Consider the following 22,037-nt stretch of genomic DNA (forward strand, 5'->3'; position numbering starts at 1 on the left):
GACACTGCGTGTCTGAGCAATCACTGGCGTACTTGTCGCGAGATCACTGCGTGTATTTGAGATCACTCGTATCTGTCTTGAGCATCACTGCGTGTCTGAGAATCACTGCGTGTGCCTGAGATCGTGGCGTGTGTCCGAGATCGCTGCGTGTCCGAGATCACTACGTGGATCTGAGATCGCTGCTGTGTCCGAGAATCTCTTGCGTGTCCGAGATCGCTGCGTGTCCGAGCTCGCTGCGTATCGTCCCGAGAGTCGCTGCGTGTGAGGATGACTGAGGATGTCGAACCTGCGTGTCCGAGATCGCTGCGTGTCGCGCGAGATCGCTGGCGGTCGGTCGCTGAGATGTCTGAAACTGCGTGTCGAGATCACTGCGTGTGTCGAGAGTCGCCTGCGTACATGTCAGCTCATGTGTCCGAGATCGCTGTCGTGTATGAGATCGCTGCGTGCTCCAGAGCTCGAACGCGACTGGCAGTGATTTCCGTATGACATCTTCCCGGTGTTCCCCGAAGATTCGCTGCGTGTATAGATCGCTGAACCGTGAGTCCGAGTATCGACTCGCGTTCCTGAGAACTCGACCTAGCCGCTGTCAGAGGCAAATCCAACTATGCCGTGGTATTCGAGATAGACATCACTTGCGTGTCTGAGATCACTGCGTTGTCAGAGATCCTGCATGTATGAGATCGACTGTCTGCGTATATATGAGATCCGCTGCGTGTCAGAGACGTCATCTGCGATAGTGTAAATGCGGAAGCACATCACAGCTGCGGTGCTCTATTATACGTGATAGCATACTACTGCTGGTGTCCTAGAGACTGTGCTTGTTCGATGTTCTCACGATCTGGATCGGCGAGGTCGCTATTTGTGTTTTAGGGAGTGACTGACAATTGGTACGGCCAGACGGAGGAGGAGAGGGAGTAAGGTAGGATGTTATCAATCGGAGTAATGAAGCTAACAGGCATGTTACGATTTGGGTAGAAAACAGAGTGAAGGCAGGAAGGGAGAGGTGGAGGCAATGACGGGGACGAGACGTAAGAGAGGATAGTGTGAAGACAGAGAGGAGAGGTTGGAGGGCAGGGAAGGGGAGCAAAGCGAAGTAGGTGGGCGGCGAATTGTCAGGAGAGGCAGAGAAGAGGAAAGATGGGCGCGAGTGGTCATACACTGCTCCCTGGACGCCACTTTACGCTGGAATCAGACACAGAGAGATGGCCATGGTAGACTAGAACCGGCGAAGACGGTGTGATCTGCCGAGGAGTGCGTGGGAAGGAAGGAAAGAGGCGGACAGGCCAGGCAGGTGGAGAGAGGTCAGAAGGAAAGGGAAGCAGTGCAGTAGGAGGAGAGCCGGACAGAGCGATGGGGCGCTAGGAAACGAGGAGAGATGGAGGAGAAGAAGGAGGAGAGAGGGTGGAGGTAGGAAATAGAGGAGAAGACGGGCGCAACGGGGAGGCGCTAGGAAGGAGAGAGGGTGCGTGGAGGAAGAGGAGAGATGGAGGAGAAGATGCAGAGAGCTAGGTGGCTGGAAGGGATACTAGGCTTTTTCTACCACTGTTAGTTTTGTTGGTCATTTCCTTATTCTGTCTGTCGACATATCTTTCGATCGTCTGTCTGGTCTGTTCTGTCTGTCTCGTTCTTCTCCCTGATCCTGTCTCGTCTGTCTGTTCTCGTGTGATCCTGTCAGTCTGTCTGTCTGTGTGCTCACATCAAGCTGCCGGCATATGTAGACAACCTCACTGCCATCACTGAGGTAGCTGTCCGGAGTACAGCGTTCGGGAAGCACAAAAGGAACAGAGATACTGCCATGCGTGTATGTGTGTGTTGTGTGTCGTGTGTGAGAGTGTTGTGTGGTGTGTGGTGTGGTGTGTGTGTGTGTGTCGTGGTGCAGGTTTCACCAGTTTCCATGCGCAGTCCCCACGGTGACTGTTGTTTGAGCGCCCTGAACACCATGAAGTGAACCAGGAATGGATCAGATCCTCACTGAGTTAGCTACTACGATCTCCTCAATCTCGATACAAACTACTGACGGGCAGGAAGAGGCGGAGACCAGCTGCTGTTCTCACTGCCAAGACAACTATGTACGGTCTGGTACTACAGAGCTGGCATGCCGCTGGTGGAGGGTTGAGTCAGTACGATCACACACACACACAGCAGACTGACACCAACACGCAGACTCACCACACCACACACGCGACTGCACACACCACACGCAGACTGGCCTGCACACGCACACCACTCCTTCGCTCTTCTCACGATCTTCCTCTCGACATTATCCATGCCCTCCTCTCTCTCTCTCTCTTCCTCTCTCTCTCTCTTCATCTCTCCTCTTCTCCTCCTCTCGCTCTCTCTCTTCTCTCTCCTCTTCTCTCTCTCTCTCTCTCTCAGATCCATCCCTCTCTTCTCTCTCTCTTCTCTGTCTCTGTCTCTCTGCTCCTCTCTCTCTCTCTGTCTCTGTCTGGTCTGTTCTGTCTGTCTGTCTGGTCTTTGTCTGTCTGTCTTGTCTGTCTGTCTGCTGTCTGTTCTGTCTGTCTGTCTGTCTGTCTGTACTGTCTGGTCTGTCTCTCTCTCTCTCTCTCTCTCTCTCTCTCTCTCTCTCTCTCTCTCTCTTCTCTCTCTCTCTTCTCTCAACTCTCAATTCAATTGGACTTTATTGACATGGCCAAGTTCATTATTACTTACATTGTCAAAGTATACATAACGAAAAATCAAAATTCAAATATATATGTATATATGGTAAAAAATATAATATATATCTTATATATAATAAATGCGTGGGACCAACAGTAATAATAATAGTAGTTAGTGGACATTGGGATTACCATTAACAGCAAACACAACAACAATATTAATCAGAACAACAATACAATTAAACAATGGTAGTAAGAACCAGTGTCCAACATGACTGAGAAGACATATGACCTGTAGAAAGACAAAACAAAACTAAGCTAAATGGGAAATATTATCTACATTACTTTGCATTTTTCACTGGCTGATCCCTCAGGTTTGTGGCAGGAGGATCACAAATTTGGCTGCCAAAAACTGCACATTTTGGCTTTTCACCCAATAAATATTTGATTTTTCTTCATATTTTTAGTTTTTCTTCTGTATTGTTATAATTTTGGGAAAGAAATATGCTCTAGGTCTGAGTATTTGGTTTCACAGTGTAGTAGGCAATGCACCTCTGTCTCTACCTCTCCCCTGGAGCAGAGTGAGCACAGCCTGTCCTCTCTGGCAGCCAGGTTTGTCTGTGACGACCGCGTCTCTATAGCCAGGACTGTGCTCACTGAGTCTGCACCTAGTCAAATGTTTTCCTCAGTTTTCTATCAGTCACAGTGGTCAGATAGTCTGCCACCATGTACTGTCTGTTTAGAGCCAAATAGCATTGAAGTTTACTTAGATTTTTGTGGTGTCTTTCCAATAGGTTATATATTTTTGTTTTTGTTTTGTGATGATTTGGTTGGCCAGATTTTCTGAGGGCTGTCCCGAGGCTCTATGGGGTTGGTTTGGGTTGGTGAACTGAGCCTCTCTCTCTCTCCCCGTCTCTCTGTGTCTCTGTCTATCTGTAGTGGACTGTTGGGATGGTCCTGATGGAGAGCCCATGGTCCAGCATGGTTACACTCTGACCTCCAAGATCACCTTCAAGTCTGTCATAGAGACCATTGACAAATACGCCTTCATCAACAACCAGTAAATACACCACTGTCCCTCAACTCTCACTGTGTGTGTGTGTGTGTGTGTGTGTGTGTGGTGTGTGTGTGTGTGTGTGGTGTGTGTGTGTGGTGTGTGTGTGTTTAAAGACCGTAGTTTCTGAGATCCCTCATCCTTCCCTCCACACAACACACACACACACACCACACACACACACACACACAACCACACACACACACACACACACACACACACACCACACACACACACACAACCACACCACACACACACACACACACAACACACACACACCACACACACACACGAGTGTATTATCCAACACCTGTTGTTTGTTGTTTGTGTATTCTAGCCGGGTGGTCTGGGAGGCTCTCCTGAGTGTTTTCAGAACAGGAAGATTCTCCACTGTGAGGAGATTGTGTTCCCCAGAGCACATGCTCATCTGTCCCCTTCTCTCTGATATGCAACCAATTAGAGTTAAAGTAGCTTCTCTCACACAGTTTATTCAGAAAAACCTTCCATTTCAACATTATGCAACAGTACTTTCAACAAAGTTAACTTTTTAAAATGAAGAACAGCAGCATTTGTGTTCATTAGAGGCACACAGGGATACCTGGTATTATCGTCTATTACTGAACACTCTGCTCTGAGATACAGTGTCTCTCTCTCTGTCTCTGTCTGTCTGTCTGTGTCTGTCTGTCTGTCTGTCTGTCTGTCTGTCTGTCTGTCTGTCTGTCTGTCTGTCTGTCTGTCTGTCTGTCTGTCTGTCTGTCTGTCTGTCTGTCTGTCTGTCTGTCTGTGTCTGTCTGTCTTCTCTCTCTCTCTCTCTCTCTCTCTCTCTCTCTCTCTCTCTCTCGTCTCTCTCTTGCGCAGTGATCTCATACACGCAGTGATCTCAGACACGCAGTGATCTCAGACACGCAGCGATCTCATACACGCAGGGATCTCGGACACGCAGTGATCTCATACATGCAGTGATCTCGGACATGCAGTGATCTCATACATGCAGTGATCTCGGACACACAGTGATCTCTGACACGCAGTGATCTCGGACACGCAGTGATCTCAGACACGCAACGATCTCTGACACGCAGTGTTCTCAGACACGCAGTGTTCTCGGACACGCAGTGATCTCTGACACGCAGCGATCTCTGACACGCAGCGATCTCGGACACGCAGCGATCTCATACACACAGTGATCTCGGACACGCAGCGAGCTCTGACACGCAGTGATCTTGGACACGTGTCGTAGCTGAATCAGAATTAGTTAGGTAACATAGATAAATAAGATGTTTTATTTATTTTCATATTATGCTTATTTTATACTTATTAGAATGTCTTCTTTTGGACTATACCGTTGGCAGTTGGCATTTTCCTATCTCCTCTCGGGAAAAGTCACTTGGGGCCCAGAGAGGGGAGAGGTCAGGCTTGTCTTTTACATGTCTGGTAATATGCAGAATATCAGAAAGGGAGAAGTCAGGTTTGAACAYTGTCTTTCATAGGTGAATATATCTGTGAAACCATGTGAAGGGCACCACTATGTCTGTATTCCAGTCATTCCCTCATTTTCCCATTGGGGGGGAGGAGTATGGCAGTGTCTGGAACCAACCAGTGTCTGGAACCATACCCCTCTGATGTTGCATGAATCTTGACCTAGTATATGACCTAGAGGCTCACTCCCCTCAGGGAGCTTGTCCAGGGGTGGGGTGTATTTGAGATGGGCGTATCTAGAATTGATATATGCCATTGGATGAGGTAATGTTTTGGTAATATGAAGTACCAAGAACGAGAAGTAGAACCTCGTCTAAGAGACCAAACTGAACGATAATTTATAGCTAATGCTATCTGGCTATGGGATACTCCCCACAAAGGCCCTTTGTGAAGTTTCTAAGATCTGTGGTTCGTCATGTGAGTTGAGAGGGGTGTATCTTGGCTATAAAAGATACTAAGAATTGTTTTGTAGGAACTCTTCATTTATAGGCACTGAATTGATCTGAGAGTCAAAAGGGCTATGGTGAAGCTCATATAATTAAAGATGGAGTCTAAAATATAACTCTGACTTGTGTGTGGTTTGTAAACTTTTTCCATTTAGTAATACAGGAAATTACCACGGCACACGCAGTGATCTCGGACAGACACGCAGCGATCTCAGACACGCAGCGATCTCAGACACACAGCGATCTCGGACACGCAGCGATCTCGGACACGCAGCGATCTCAGACACGCAGCGATCTCAGACACGCAGCGATCTCAGACACGCAGACACGCCACGATCTCAGACACGCAGCGATCTACACACAGATCGCATCGCAGCTTAGATCCTCAGACACGCAGCGATCTCAGAGCACCACAAGCGATCTCAGACACGCAGCGATCTCAGACACGGCAGCTTCAGACACGCAGCGATCTCAGACAACGCAGCGAGTCTCAGACACGCAGCAATCTCAGACTTTTATATTTTGACAAGAGGTCAATCAGCTCGTCAGTTTACATGTGGTGTACTTTATCTAAAGCCCAAAAACTGTTTAACCATCTCACATTCGTGTTGATCTCTAATCTTCAACCCTTTATAAAATTACAGCCCAGAGGCAAGCAGGCAGAGAGAGAGAGTAAGAGAGATAGAGAGAGTGGATATGAGTTAAAGTGGAGGAGAGGGTAACAGAGGGCTTACCCTGCAATCCAGAATGCCTTTCTGTTTTGTTCTCTTCAGACAGCTCAAACTTTCGATGACATCCAGACAGTACTCGAGTCACATTCACCATCTGAAGGAGAGAGAGACACACACGTCAGAACACACTCATCGACACACAGACACACTCAGATACACACATATACACACATATACACACATGTACACACAGATACACACATCTTTCATGAGACAGACACTATCAGAACAAACCAAGCCACAATCTGACAATCAATATAGACTCCTGAGAGACCTCTGTCATTAAATAGCTCACAGTATTGAGTCGTTGACTCACTCTGAGTACTGGTGTCTAATCTGAGGCAATAAAGTGGACTTCAGGGCATAGCTGGATGACCACAACTCTGACAACACCCAAATTGCCCGGGGGGGGGGGGGTAGAGACAGAGAGGGAGGGATAGAGAGAGGGAGAGGAACAGACAGAAGAAGACAGGAGGGGATAGAGAGAGAGAGAGAGAGAGAGAGAGAGAGAGAGATGAGAGAGAGAGAGATGAGAGGAACGGACGGACGGACAGGACAGAACAGACAGCAGAGGAGGGGGGATAGAGCGAGGGACAGACAGACAGACAGACAGACAGACAGACAGACAAACAGACCATTATTAGGTGCATGATAATGGTTCATTCTAAATCAAAACACATTTCGAGCATACATGTATATATTTCATTCAAGAGTAGTCTGATGGGTGACATATTAGCCTATCACTTGTTAATTTATGCCCAGCATAAGAAACAATGCCCTTAAAAAAATATATAATATAATCCTTAGTCGCACACCTCATGTAGCCTACCCATTCACCTATATGCTTTGATAAGGTTTGTAACACAACTAAGTGTCCAAATAATATCTTAAAAATAAGCACATTAATTAAAACCTCTTGACAACTACAGGGGGTGCTGTTTCAACTTGGACATTTACGTTCCCAAATTAAACTGCCTCGTACTCAATTCTTGCTCGTACAATATGCATTATTTATTACTATTGCGATAGAAAAACAATCTCTAGTTTCAAAACCTTTTGAATATTGTCTGTGGGGGGAACAGAACTCGTTCTGCAGCGAAATTCATACAGGAACTGCGAAGGTCTGAAAACGAGGCTCTGTTCCCAGATCAGTTTAAGCTCTGTATGTGTCCTATGGGTCGACATGGAACTGCACCCGCCTTCCCCTGGATGTCAGTAACCAATGAGAATTGGAATGGAGCTTCTTACGTAGTTGTCAGACCTTATAAAGGCACAAGGAACGGAGGGATCCCTCTTTTTGTCGTTTGTCATGGCGCATAGCAAGACCTCAAGATGGCATTTTGAACGCTCAGTTATCGGCCTTCGATGTATCCGTCTGTATTTAATTCGATATAGGTGTTAGAAACATCATAACGAAGTTATTTTTAACCGAGTTATATCAGTTTATGCGAGTATATTGCTATTTTCGGAATTTCCTTAGTATTGCGTTTTGGGATTTGGCATGCTGTGCCACATAGCTATTGTTAGCTGCTAATTCCGAAGTTGAAGACGACGTTTACAACCAAGCACACGATTCTTTTGACAAAGGACACCTTTCCCAAGATTCTGATGGAAGCTCGGCCAAAAGTAAGAGCTATTTATGAATGTTATTCCGTATTTATGTGCGAAAAATGTAAATGGATTTGTCCGCCATTATTGCGTCACTAGTCTGGCTGTAACGCACACTGTATGCTAGTAACGTTAATTTTAAAAATCTAACTCAGCGGTTGCATTAATAACTAATGCATCTTTCATTTGCTGTCCAACCTGTATTTTTAGTCAAAGTTTACGATTATTTATTGATTAGATTAGGTGCCTTTTTCAAGATGGCGCAGGCCAGAATGCATGAACTTTTGCTACTGATCACATTGTATAACAACGATTTGGGCTGCTAAATATGCACATTTTCGAACAAAACCTATATGCATTGTGTAATATGATGTTACAGGACTGTCATCTGACGAAGTATATCAAGGTTAGTCCAAAATTATATATCTTTTGCTGTTTGTTACGATCGCTAACCTGTGCTGCTGGTAAATTGCTTATGTTTCTGGCTATTGTGCTAAGCTAATATAATGCTATATTGTGTTTTCGCTGTAAAACACTTAAAAAATCTGACATATTGGCTGGATTCACAAGATGTTGGGCTTTCATTTGCTGTACGCTGTGTATTTTTCAGAAATGTTTTATGATGAGTAATTAGGTATTTGACGTTGGTCTCTGTAATTCTTCTGCCTGCATCGACGCTATTTCAGATTGCAGCTGCAATGTAGAACTGTGATTTATACCTGAAATATGCACATTTTTCTAACAAAACATATGCTATACAATAAATATGTTATCAGACTGTCATCTGATGAAGTTTCTTCTTGGTTAGTGGCTATTTATATCTTTATTTGGTTGAATTAGTGATGGCTACCTATGCAGTAAAAAAATGGTGGAGAAAAAAAAGTTGTGTCTTTTGCTATCGTGGTTAGCTAATAGAAATACATATTGTGTCTTCCCTGTAAAATATTTAAAAAATTGGAAAACGATGGCTGGATTCACAAGATCTGTATCTTTCATCTGGTGTCTTGGACTTGTGATTTCATGAACATTTGATTATATGATATCCCTGTAGCTTTAGGCTAGGCTATGCTAGTCTGCTTTTTTGATGGGGGGGATCCCGGATCCGGGTTTGTGGCTAGTTAGAGGTTAATCCGCTTTATAAGGGGTGTAGCGCCTAACTGGTATATATAAGCAGCGTGTGAGTTTCAAGTTTGGGGAAGATCATTTTCACCATAAAAATGTACCTTTATAATAAAATCATTACAGGCATAATTGCATTTGTGGTCACTTTTGATAATGGTGTTTTCAGCTAATGGAACATTCGTGCTTATAGCCTACTACAGTGTGCACATTGCTGCAATTATAATGTGAAGAAAAAGCCTAATAGTTTATCAACATTTTAAGCTAAACGGTCTGATCTGTTGCGTCAGCCACATTGCGTATAAAGTTTTTGTTGATGCTAGTGGTTGCATTCATTTTGGGATCTATCACATCCCACAACTGTCCCAGACTATGTTTAGAATATTTATTTCTAGCACAGAATAGAATAGATCAACTTTTGTACTATGGGGGATAGTAGATTGATATAAGCTAGTGCTTTTGTTGTTCGTGAGGCCTACTCATCTTGTTGGCTGACGAAAAGTAAATGACAGTTCTTCCAATATCTTCAATATGCACCTCGGAATTGGATAAGGACGTGCAAAGTTGCGTCCCCGATGTGTCTGTCTTCACTTGTAGCCTGTGAGAAAGACCCGATCATGTGATGAGAGCCATGTGTGTGAGAGGTGATTTGGAGCGCTCGGCACTCTGGGAAAAGGGCACAACGGCCACTGGCCGCAAAATGCATGGATTCTTTTAGGGTGCATTACGGCCACACAAAGGGGATGCCTAGGCATTATCAAGTGCATTATCAAGTGSATTATCAAGTGCTTGTCAAATTGTGAATGAGTGACTGATGTAGTGTGTACAGCCTGCGCAAAAAAACAAAGCAGAGCACATGCCTTTCAAGCAACTTTTTCCAAATCATCAGTAGAGACGCATCATGCAGCCTTACAATGTATTAAAAATCCAAACATATAGCCCAACGTTTGTTGAACAACTAAAGCTACATTAATAACTCTAAATTAGGCATATAGGAATACCTATTTCKTTGTTAACAGCTCAACACAAAGTAGCCGTATGTGTGTACTCCCTCAAATCGTTTGGAGAAAATATCCTTTAATTTTCATCTTCATGCCATAAAATAAAGCCATGGAATTTTAAGCAAATCTTRTCTGCTGAACTAGTGTAGCCATGTGGCATAGCCAGCTCAGGAAGGACAATTCAGATTATACTTTTGAAATTGACTACATTTTCTTCATATCTTGCTTCTTTAGACCTGTCGAATATAAATAATGGATTTATTGTGAAGGCTATATTACATGGAGTTATTAGACTTTAAAAAATGTAGATGTTCCAAAGGTCTGCATCAGTGGCTTGTAGGTGATGTGTGGAAGCCAGGAGATGCTAAATGTGTTTATGTTAATTAAATTGTTAATTACTGTGAGACGGACAGTTATTTGCTTGACAATCACCGGCTAATGAAATCCCCAGGAGTCATGAAATTTCGTGACCGCCACAGCCCTACTCCCATCTCCACAGAGGAACTCTGTCAGAGTGACCATTGGGTTCTTGGTCACCTCCCTGACCAAGACCCTTCTCTCCCGATTACTCATTTTGGCCGGGCGGCCAGATCTAGGAAGAGTCTTGGTGGTTCCAAATTTCTGCCATTTAAGAATGATAGTGGCCACTGTGTTCTTGGGGACCTTCAATGCTGCAGAATATTTTGGTACCCTTCCCCAGACCTGTGCCTCGACACAATCCTGTCTCGGAGCTCTACGAACAATTCCTTCGACCTCATGGCTTGGTTTTTGCTCTGACATGTACTGTCAACTGTGGGACCTTATATAGACAGGTGTCCAATCAATTGAATTTACCACGAGTGGACTCCAATCAAGTTGTAGAAACATCTCAAGGATGATCAATGGAAACAGGATGCACCTGAGCTCAATTTTGAGTCTCATAGCAAAGGGTCTGAATACTTATTTAAATAAGGCATTTATTTATTGTATTTTTTACATTTGCAAAAATGTCTTAAAACCTGTTTTCGCTTTGTCATAATGGGGTATTGTGTGTAGAACGTAGAAAATGTTTTATTTAATCCATTTGAGAAGAAGGCTGTACAAATTGTGGGAAAATGTAAGGGGTCTGAACACTTCCTGAACGCACCGTAGAGAGGATGTTGCGCCAGAGACAACCCATATTAGGAGTGAAAGTAGATTGGGTGTGCATGCGCTTGTGTGTAATCATAGAATTAAATACAGTATATAATCCTTATTACAGTGTTTTACAATCGCTAGGACCCATTTCTCAACACTTAGGTCACTTTTTCAAAACTCTTCACACAGTGAACACAACAGCAGTCTTGGTGGGCTAAACTGTGGATCATTTTTCATTGCTTTGGCACAAAATGCATTCTAATGACTACTATCTATCAAATCTCATGAATTATTTTCTCACTCAGACACAACCATCACCAAAACTCTATCTACCTACAGGCCAATTTGCACATGATTATATACTATTTTCAAAACTGTTGAACTTAAGTTCAAAACCTAACATAACACAAAATTGAATAAGACAGCAATTTGCTACATTTCTACAGTAATACCGTATTGAAATATATTCCAAATCTAAAAAATGTAATACTATCAAAACAGTTAGACCAACCACAGCTGATTCCCATTGTAGCTGAACACCTACCCAGGTGTTAGTCTTTCAGTTACATTACCATCTATACAAAAGGGGACATCTTAGAAATAATGCTGTACTGTAACGTAAACATGGAGCCAGCCAGAGAGAGAGAAGTGGCTGACAGAGGAAGAAGAGTGGCTGGGAGAGGGAGAGGGAGAGGGAGAGGAGTACATATGTGTGGTGGAAGAAGACAGAGGAAGATCAAGAGCTGTAGTCTCAGATGAGATTAGAGCTGCTATAAGTGATCCTGTAATAAATCATGGTCTATCAATGAGAGAGGCTGGTCTGCGAGTGCAGCCAAATCTGCAACGCTCAACAGTGGCATCTATTGTGAGAAATTTCAGGAAAAACAACAGATAAGATGTGCATTCTGCAAGGGCATCTGACTGAACTGCTCATTACAGAAGTAAATTGAGCAAAGCCTCCAAACCCACTTGTGTGTAATTGTTTTTGTATTTCTGCTTAGGACCCAACGGTTACCTCCCACAGGCGGGAGAGGTAGGATTTTCACTGCTCTGCAGGAAACTGCAATCGTTGATATGGTCATCAGAAACAATGGCATAAAACTCACAGAGATTCGGGACAGAGTGTTGGCAGACAACATTACATTTGGAATCGTTCACAATGTAAGCATAACTATAACTATTTCTAGGGTCCTGAAACAACATCAAGTCAGGGTGAAGCAGTTGTACACTGTCCCCTTTGAGAGGAGCTCTGAACGAGTCAAGCAACCCAGGAACCAATATGTCCATGTAAGATGACTATAAAATACAGAACTGGTTTTGAACCAAACAGGACAGAGGCACACAATGACATGTTTTTAGGTATAATGTAAACTACCATAATAGCCTGACTCTTATGTTGCATTGTGGATTTATTTTAGAGAGTCATGGAGATTGAAGCCAGTCGAACACCCCACATATTCATCTTTGTGGATGAGGCTGGTTTCAACTTGGCCAAAACACGGTGGTGAGGAAGGAATGTGATTGGGAAAAGAGTCACAGTGGATGTCCAAGGCCAGAGGGGTGCCAGCATCACAATGTGTGCTGCAATATTCTCTGATGGATTGCTGTTACACAAACCACTAATTGGGCCACACAACACCGCGTTAATTCCTGGCTGACCTCTATAGAAGGGTTGTGCCAGGTGAGAAAAGGGTTGCAGTGAGGCGAAATCGGCCAATGTTTGTGATTGTATGGGACAATGTGGCATTTCACCACTCCCGTGCCGTCACAGAGTGGTATGCAGCCCATCCCAGGATGGTGTCACTTTTCCTCCCACCTTACTCTCCATTCATCAACCCCATTTGCCATACAACACTCCTTCCGTGGCCTCCAAGTGCTGTTAAACGCTAGTAAAACCAAATGCATGCTTTTCAACCGTTCGCTGCCCGCACCCGCCCGCCGACTAGCATCACTACTCTGGACGGTTCTAACCTAGAATATGTGGACAACTACAAATACCTAAGTGTCTGGCTAGACTGTAAACTCTCCTTCCAGACACATATCAAATCCAATCCAAAATCAAATCTAGAATTGGCTTTCTATTTTGCAACAAAGCCTCCTTCACTCACGCCGCCAAACTTACCCTAGTAAAACTGACTACCGATCCTCGACTTCGGCGGTGTCATCTACAAAATAGCTTCCAATACTCTACTCAGCAAACTGGATGCAGTCTATCACAGTGCCATCCGTTTTGTTACCAAAGCGCCTTATACCACCCACCACTGCGACCTGTATGCACTAGTCGGCTGGCCCTCGCTACATATTCGTCGCCAGACCCACTGGCTCCAGGTCATCTATAAGTCTATGCTAGGTAAAGCTCCGCCTTATCTCAGCTCACTCGTCATGATAACAACACCCACCCGTAGCACGCGCTCCAGCAGGTATATCTCACTGGTCACCCCCAAAGCCAACACCTCCTTTGGCTGCCTTTCCTTCCAGTTCTCTGCTGCCAGTGACTGGAACGAATTGCAAAAATCACTGAAGCTGGAGACTTACATTTCCCTCACTAACTTTAAACATCAGCTATCTGAGCAGCTAACCGATCGCTGCAGCTCTACATAGCCCATCTGTAAATAGCCCACCCAATCTACCTACCTCATCCCCATATTGTTTTTATTTACTTTTCTGCTCTTTTGGACACCAGTATCACTACTTACACACCATCATCTGCTCATCTATCACTCCAGTGTTAATCTGCTAAATTGTAATTACTTTGCTACTATGGCCTATTTATTGCCTTACTTCCTCACGCCATTTGCACACACTGTATATAGACTTTCTTTTTTTCTATTGTATTATTGACTGTACGCTTGTTTATTCCATGTGTTGTTGTTTGTATCGCACTGCTTTGCTTAATCTTGGCCAGGTTGCAGTTGTAAATGAGAACTTGTTCTTAACTAGCTTACCTGGTTAAATAAAGGTGAAATAAAATATAAAATAAATAGAGGAATTATTTTCCTCATGGAGATGGAAGATTTATGACCGCCATCCACATGATCAAATGTCCCTACTGGATGCAATGAATACTGGATGCCTGGACATATCTGCAGAAGGGATGGACCAGGCATGCCAAAAGATTCTTTCCTAGGTGTATTGTCCAAGATGACATAAGATGTGATGTGGATGAGAAACTGTGGCCAAATGCAGAAGACCGGGTTGACTAGCATTGCTACTGTATCTGTATCGGTAGATGGTGTATATACAAATTCTTGTATTTTTGGAATCCCTCAATGCCAAAAATAAATGACATAAAACATATTGAAGCATATTGAAATCATGTCTGATTCATTGCTGTAACATACACTGCAGTGAATTGTAAACAGTAGAGAGGTGTCATTCTTGTTTTGTAAAGACATTTTTCAAAATAAAACATTGTGTAATGTTACCTGTTCTTAGTGTTGTTTAGGTCGTTGTTTTATGAGTGACAAAGAGTGCTTGTTGGGTGACAACCTTTGCTAGTGTTATGGAAGAGTTGATTTGAGACGTGTATGAAGTGTTTTGGTAGTTTTAGTGTATTTTGGATGTGAAATGAACTGCTGTGCCAAGCTGGAAGTTGGTTAGGAGAACTGTGTGAAGAGTTTTGAAAAAATGACCTAAATATTGAGAAATGGGTCCTAGCGATTGTAAAACACTGTAATTCAAAAGGATCTCTGTGGACCTCGTAAAGATTTGTAATTTAACTTTTACACTGTATTACCTTTTACTGTGGCATAAACAACCAGTCAGGATGTTTTTTTCATCTGATTGTCAAACAATCACTTCAAAAAGGACTCCTTTACTAGGCTATACCCGCGCACGTTCATCCACTTACAGCATATCAGCCTCCAAACACTGGCGAATGGAACGAGACATCTGTTACACAAAACATCACAAAGTGTCATGACATTTGACGAATGTCATTAGGCCAGAATGTATGCGTCCACCACTGTCCACACGTCTCTCAGTGTCGGCCACTCATCTCTGCCTTGGCAACATGTCAGTGTTCTCGTCGAACCACGTCGCATTTTGGAGAGCAGACTACACCACCTGTTAAAGTCCATTCACTCGTGCATCATGCCTCTGACATCATAATCTAAAGTGACGTAATAGCCTACAGTTTTCTTGACATTTTGTTGTAATTATTGTGATTGGCTCATGTTTGACCGGTACGGAGTACCCCTACTATTTATTTTGCCGGGACGCAGTACTAGAGAGTAGCGGCCTTACATTCAACACTGACTCTACTACAGATCACTAAAGCTACATCATCTACTTTTGTCTTTCTGTGAACCCTGACCTTCTGTTCGTTGAGCAGGAAGTTGGCCAGCTCGTCAGCAGTCAGGTGGTCCTTCCTGTCGCTGTATCCCATGAGCAGCAGATACAGGTCCCGCCGCAGTGACATCATCTTATAAAACACACTGAACTCTTCAAACGTCAACGTGCCCTGTTGGTCATCCGAGTCCGCTTCCTGTGGGAAAGGGAAATTACGTCACCATTGGAGAGGGTCTGCATTGGTCAGGTGATAGAATTCCAATTCGACCCTCTGTTCTAAACTGTGCCTTTAAACCTATTTCGTCTGTAACCATCTGGTATATTCACACACAGCCATGGTGCCCTAACATGGACCAAACAACTCTAATAACCATCTGGTAATATTCACACAGAGTAACAGCCATGGTGCCTCAACATGGACCAAACAACTCTAATAACCAATCTGGTAATATTCACACCAGAGCCACGGTGCCCTAACATGGACCAAACAAACTCTAATAACCATCTGGTATATTCACACACAGCCACGGTGCCTCAACATGGACCAAACAACTCTAATAACCATCTGGTATAATTCACACACAGCCATGGTGCCTCAACATGGACCAAACAACTCTAATAACCATCTGGTATATTCACACACAGCACGGTGCCCTAACATGGACCAAACAACTCTAATAACCATCTGGTATATTCACACACAGCCACGGTGCCTCAACATGGACCAACAACTCTAATAACCATCTGGTATATTCCACACACAGCCATGGTGCCTCACATGGACCAACCAACTCTAATAACCATCTGGTATATTCACACACAGCCATGGTGCCCTAACATGGACCAAACAACTCTAATAACCATCTGGTATATTCACACACAGCCCCGGTGCCTCAACATGGACAAACAACTCTAATAACCATCTGGTATATTCACACAGAGCCACGGTGCCTAACATGGACCAAACAACTCTAATAACCATCTGGTATATTCACACACAGCCACGGTGCCTCAACATGGACCAAACCACTCTAATAACCATCTGGTATATAATCACACAGAGCCACGGTGCCCTAACATGGACCAAACAACTCTAATAACCATCTGGTATAATACACACAGCCATGGTGCCTCAACAGGACCAACAACTCTAATAACCATCTGGTATAAACACACAGCCACGGTGCCTCAACATGACAAACAACTCTAATAACCATCTGGTATATAAACACACAGCCACGGTGCCTCAACATGGACCAAACAACTCTAATAACCATCTGGTAATAAACACACAGCCACGGTGCCTCAACATGGACCAAACCACTCTAATAACCATCTGTATATTCACACAGAGCCACGGTGCCCTAACATGGACCAAACAACTCTAATAACCATCTGGTATATAAACACACAGCCATGGTGCCCTAACATGGACCAAACAACTCTAATAACATCTGGTATATTCACACAGCAGCCACGGTGCCCTAACATGGACCAAACAACTCTAATAACCATCTGGTATATAAACAACACAGCCATGGTGCCCTAAACATGGACCAAACAACTCTAATAACCATCTGGTATATAAACACACAGCCACGGTGCCTCAACATGGACCAAACAACTCTAATAACCATCTGGTATAATAAACACACAGCCACGGTGCCTCAACATGGACCAAACAACTCTAATAACCATCTGGTATATTCACAACACAGCCACGGTGCCTCAACATGGACCAAACAACTCTAATAACCATCTGGTATATTCACACACAGCCAGGTGCCCTAACATGGACCAAACCAACTCTAATAACCATCTGGTATATAAACACACAGCCATGGTGCCCCTAACATGGACCAAAACAACTCTAATAACCATCTGGTATATTCACACAGAGCCACGGTGCCCTAAACATGGACCAAACAACTCCAAGGACATTGTCATGTGAGGACAAGAAAAGGCATTCTGACATTGTCCTTGTTCGGTTTATACAACAATTCACTCCTGGCGGTGCCCTAAAATAGTCTATATAAAATAGTGGAACTATAAACCAACTGCATTATCTGACCCTCATGCTCAGCACTCGCAGGCACGCCTGTCATTTAAATCGCATAGGCTACATCCTAAATGGCAACCTGTTCCCTACATAGTGCACTAGTTCTGACCAGAGCCCTATTCCCTACATAGTGCACTAGTTCTGACCAGAGCCCATAGCACCCTATTCCCTACATAGTGCACTAGTTCTGACCAGAGCCCTGTGGGCCCATTATAAACCCGTGAGAGAAAACATTAGCTAAAGCTTTGGATCTTGGTTTGAGGGTGTATTTGCTTCCAGGTAGCAGCACGGAGTACTAAGTACTACTGTCACAGTTGTCACTATCTGGCTAGAGAAGACAGAAGACTGATGTTTCTCTAAGTCTAACCACTAAACCTTACCTTAGCCCTATCCTGGATGTAAATAAACACCTCCTAACTGCTCACCAATTGTCAGGTGAGGTTTAGTGGTTAGAACACATCCCTCTTCTGTCCTCTCGTGTCAGATAATGTACAGTGACAGATGACAGGTATTTCACCCCTGACCTGTGACTGACCTGGAACATGTGTTTGATCTTCCTGCGGGGCAGGTTGACGTTTCATCTTGTGCAGTAGCTGGTAGATCTCCTCCATGTTCAACAGACCATCCCCGTTCTTATCAGCCTCCTCAAACGTCTGCTTCATCCATCTACACACACACAGGGTTAAGGACAACAGCCATGGGAATGATTGATGATGATGATGATGTGTGGTGTGGTGTTGTGTGGTGTGTGTGTGTGTGTGTGTGTGTGTGTGTGTGTGTGTGTGTGTGTGGTGTGTGTGTGTGTGTGTGTGTGTGTGTGTGTGTGTGAGTGTGTGTGGTGTGTGTGTGTGGGAAGGGTAGGAGGGTGGGAGGCTTTTCAAAAACACAGCACCATATTTTGTCAGTCGTCAAATCCAGTCAGACCAGAACAACGCTCCAAGGCACACACACACTGCATTCAGCAGACACACAAACACACACAAACACACACACACACACACACTGCATGCAGCAGAAACACACACACACACACACACACACACTGCATTCAGCAGACACAGGAAGAAATGAAAAGATGGAGAGCACTTTCTTTTTGGGAAGAACGGAAACAAAGCAGAGGAACAGAGAAGATGTCAAAGAAGATGTCAAAGAAGAGGAAGAAAGAAGAGGAACAAAGATGTCAAAGAAGAGGAACAAAGAAGAGGAACAAAGAAGATGTCAAAGAAGATGTCAAAGAAGAGGAACAAAGAAGAGGAACAAAGAAGAGGAACAAAGAAGAGGAACAAAGAAGAGGAGCAAAGAAGAGGAACAAAGAAAATGTCAAAGAAGATGTCAAAGAAGATGTCAAAGAAGATGTCAAAGAAGAGGAACAAAGAAGATGTCAAAGAAGAGGAACAAAGAAGATGTCAAAGAAGAGGAACAAAGAAGATGTCAAAGAAAAGGAACAAAGAAGATGTCAAAGAAAAGGAACAAAGAAGATGTCAAAGAAGAGGAACAAAGAAGATGTCAAAGAAGAGCATAAACGTGTGTCAGCCACTCAACAGATTGAACAATACTGGTTAGGGGTAAGGTAGGAACAGCAGGGTATGCGGTGTAATAAGGATATGTGTGTGTGTGCATGAGTGTGTTAGTCTTAAAAGGATATTGGTCGTGTGTGCGTTGTCGTTTGGCCAGTGAGTCCTCGTCACTGATGCCAGCCATCAGGTATCGTATTCCTGTCATCCAGGTCCGAGCCTCCTCAGGGTTAGAGGTCACCAGGTCTAGGGACTCCATGTGGTTGCCATGATAAACGGTGAAACAGCAGGCTGGGTCGAAACTGTTCTCCGCATGGCGGTGGAAGATGTCTGACTGACGGCCCTCCGTCACCTTGTACAGCGAATCAATAGTGACTATAAGAGAAAGAGGGCGGGACAAGAAGAGAGAGAGAGAACCATTTAGAGTTAGGAGTCAGAGCAAGAATCGGGAAAATTCCATAGCACTGAGATATCTTGGGAATACATTACGTAGCTTTCCTTTGTGATCAAAATGGATGAAAACTAACAAAAGTCTGTTAGGAGACAAAAAAGTAAAGCTTTTGCTAACTGCTAGGGCGATGATAGTTTCCTCCCTTCTTAAATATTGAATGAAGACCTCAATGAGGAGAAGTTAGAGATAAACACGTAACCAGACAGACACTGCAGGCCAATTAACTGACTGGCATACCCTGAAGTCACAGCAGCACTACTGCAGTCAACAACATGGCTTCTGTTTGACTCTGATACTCAGCCAGGACACACCCTCTAGACAATGTCAGGACACACAGGGAGGGAAGGAGGGAGGGAGGGAGAGAGAGAGAGAGAGAGAGAGAGAGAGAGAGAGAGAAGAGAGAGAGAGAGAGAGAGAGAGAGAGAGAGAGAGAGAGAGAGAGAGAGAGAGAGGAACATAACATTTGACATACCAATTAGGATCTGGCAAAAAATACTTGAATCAGTTATAGAACCCATTGCCCTTTATGGATGTGAGGTCTGAGGTCCCCTCACCAACAAATAATTCACAAAATGGGACAAACACCAAATTGACTCCGCATGCAGAATTATGCAAAAGTATCTTCTGTGTACAACGTGAAAGACCAAATAATGAATGCAGAGCAGAATTAGGCCGATACCCGCTAATGATACAAATTCAGAAAAGAGCCATTAAATTCTACAACCACCTAAAAGGACGCGATTCCCAAACCTTCCATAACAAAGCCATCACCTACAGAGAGATGAACATGGTAAGGAGTCCCCTGAGCCAGCTGGTTCTGGGGCTCTGTTCACAAACATAAACAGATCCCACAGAGCCCCACGACAGCAACCCATTTAGACCCAACCAAATCATGAGAAAACTAAAATAGAACTATTTGACACACTGGAAAGAACCACCAAAAACACATTAGAATGCTCTCTGGCCCTAAACAGAGAGGACACCGTGGCAGAATACCTGACCACTGTGACTGACCCAAACTTAAGAACATCTTTGACTATGTACAGACTCAGTGAGCATAGCCTTGCTATTGAGAATGGCTGCCGTAGGCAGACATGGCTCTCAAGAGAAGACAGGCTATGTGCACACTGCCCCCAAAATGAGGTGGAAACTGAGCTGTACTTCCTAACCTCCGGCCAAATGTATGACCATACTAAGAGACACCTTTTTCCCTCAGATTACACAGATCCACAAATAATTTGAAAACAAATCAAACATTGATACACTCCCCTATCTGTTAGGTGAAATAATACAGTGTGCCATCACAGCAGAAAGATTTGTGGCTAGTTGACGTGGGAAAAGGATAACCAGTGGAGCACAAATAACATTCTGAATACCACCAATATTTATCTTTATTTATCTTCCCTTTCATACTTCAACTATTTGTACATTGCTACAACACTGTACATAGTCAATAAGATAATATTTTAAATTTATTTATTCTTTTAAACTTTTGTGTAATGTTTACAGTTCATTTCTGATTATTTATTTCCTTTGATTAGTTCCCTTTAATTTATTGTCTATTTCACTTGCTTTGGCAATGTAAACATATGTTTCCCATGACAATAAAACCCCTAAATTGAATTGAAATTGAGAGATTAAGGGAATGAGGGAGAGAGAGAGAGACACAGACTGAGAGGGAGAGTTATACTCCAGTCCTGGGACAGAACCAGACAGAGAGATCGAACAGAGGGGGAGATTATATACTCATGGTCTGGGACAGAAAGAACCAACAGAGAGGGAGAGTTATACTCAAGTCCTGGACAGAACAGAACCAGACAGAGAAGGGGAGTTATACTCAGTCCTGGGACAGAACAGAACAGACAGAGAAGGAGAGTATACTCCAGTCCTGGGACAGAACAGAACCAGACAGAGAGGGAGATTTACTCCAGTCCTGGGACAGAAAAGAACCAAGACAGAGAGGGAGAGATTATACTCCAGTCTGGGACAGAACAGAACAGACAGAGAGGGAGAGTTATACTCCAGTCCTGGGACAGAACAGAACCAGACAGAGAAGGGAGTTATAACTCCAGTCCTGGGACAGAACAGAACCAGACAGAGAGGGAAGTGAGTATACTCCAGTCCTGGGACAGAAACAGAACCAGAAGAGAAGGAGAGTTATACTCCAGTCCTGGGACAGAACCAGAACAGAGAGAGGGAGAGTTTATACTCTCAGTCCTTGGACAGAACAGACCAGGCAGAGAGGGGAGAGTTATACTCCAATCCTGGGACAGAACAGAAACAGAACAGAGAGGGAGAGTTATACTCCAGTCCCTGGGACGGAACAGAACCAGACAGAGAAGGAGAGTTATACTCCAGTGCTGGGACAGAACAGAACCAGACAGAGAAGGAGAGTTTTTACTCCAGTCCTGGGACAGAACAGAACCAGACAGAGAGGGAGATCGTATAACCCAGTCACTGGGCAGAACAGAACCAGACAGAGAAGGGGAGTTATCTCCAGTCCTGGGGACAGAACAGAACAGACAGAGAAGGAGAGTTATACTCCAGTCCTGGT

General features: G+C 44.0%; 2 protein-coding genes across 3 annotated transcripts in view; both read right to left on the reverse strand.

Annotated features, from left to right (window-relative positions):
• Nucleotides 1-5,996: 5,996 nt before the first annotated feature.
• LOC139024292 (1-phosphatidylinositol 4,5-bisphosphate phosphodiesterase eta-1-like) lies at nucleotides 5,997-18,192 on the reverse strand. Its single transcript, XM_070438949.1, has 4 exons — nucleotides 18,054-18,192; nucleotides 15,485-15,655; nucleotides 6,329-6,419; nucleotides 5,997-6,046 (listed from the first exon to the last, which is right to left on the reverse strand). Exons 1-4 carry the CDS (start codon nucleotides 18,060-18,062, stop codon nucleotides 5,997-5,999), a joined length of 321 nt encoding a protein of 106 aa, XP_070295050.1. The 5' UTR covers nucleotides 18,063-18,192.
• Nucleotides 18,193-18,862: 670 nt separating this feature from the next.
• Nucleotides 18,863-22,037, reverse strand: part of LOC112070384 (1-phosphatidylinositol 4,5-bisphosphate phosphodiesterase eta-1) — a 66,065-nt gene continuing 62,890 nt past the window's right edge. Inside the window, exon 3 of one of the 2 annotated variants that reach the window (XM_070438950.1) lies at nucleotides 18,863-19,407. In XM_070438950.1, the coding sequence (XP_070295051.1) occupies nucleotides 19,025-19,407 (383 nt within the window). In that variant the 3' untranslated portion in view covers nucleotides 18,863-19,024. The remainder of the gene's footprint in view (nucleotides 19,408-22,037) is intronic. The other variant, XM_024137801.2, reaches the window with a different exon arrangement.

Source organism: Salvelinus sp. IW2-2015, unplaced genomic scaffold (assembly GCF_002910315.2).
Source record: "Salvelinus sp. IW2-2015 unplaced genomic scaffold, ASM291031v2 Un_scaffold1309, whole genome shotgun sequence".
Classification (NCBI taxonomy): domain Eukaryota; kingdom Metazoa; phylum Chordata; class Actinopteri; order Salmoniformes; family Salmonidae; genus Salvelinus; species Salvelinus sp. IW2-2015.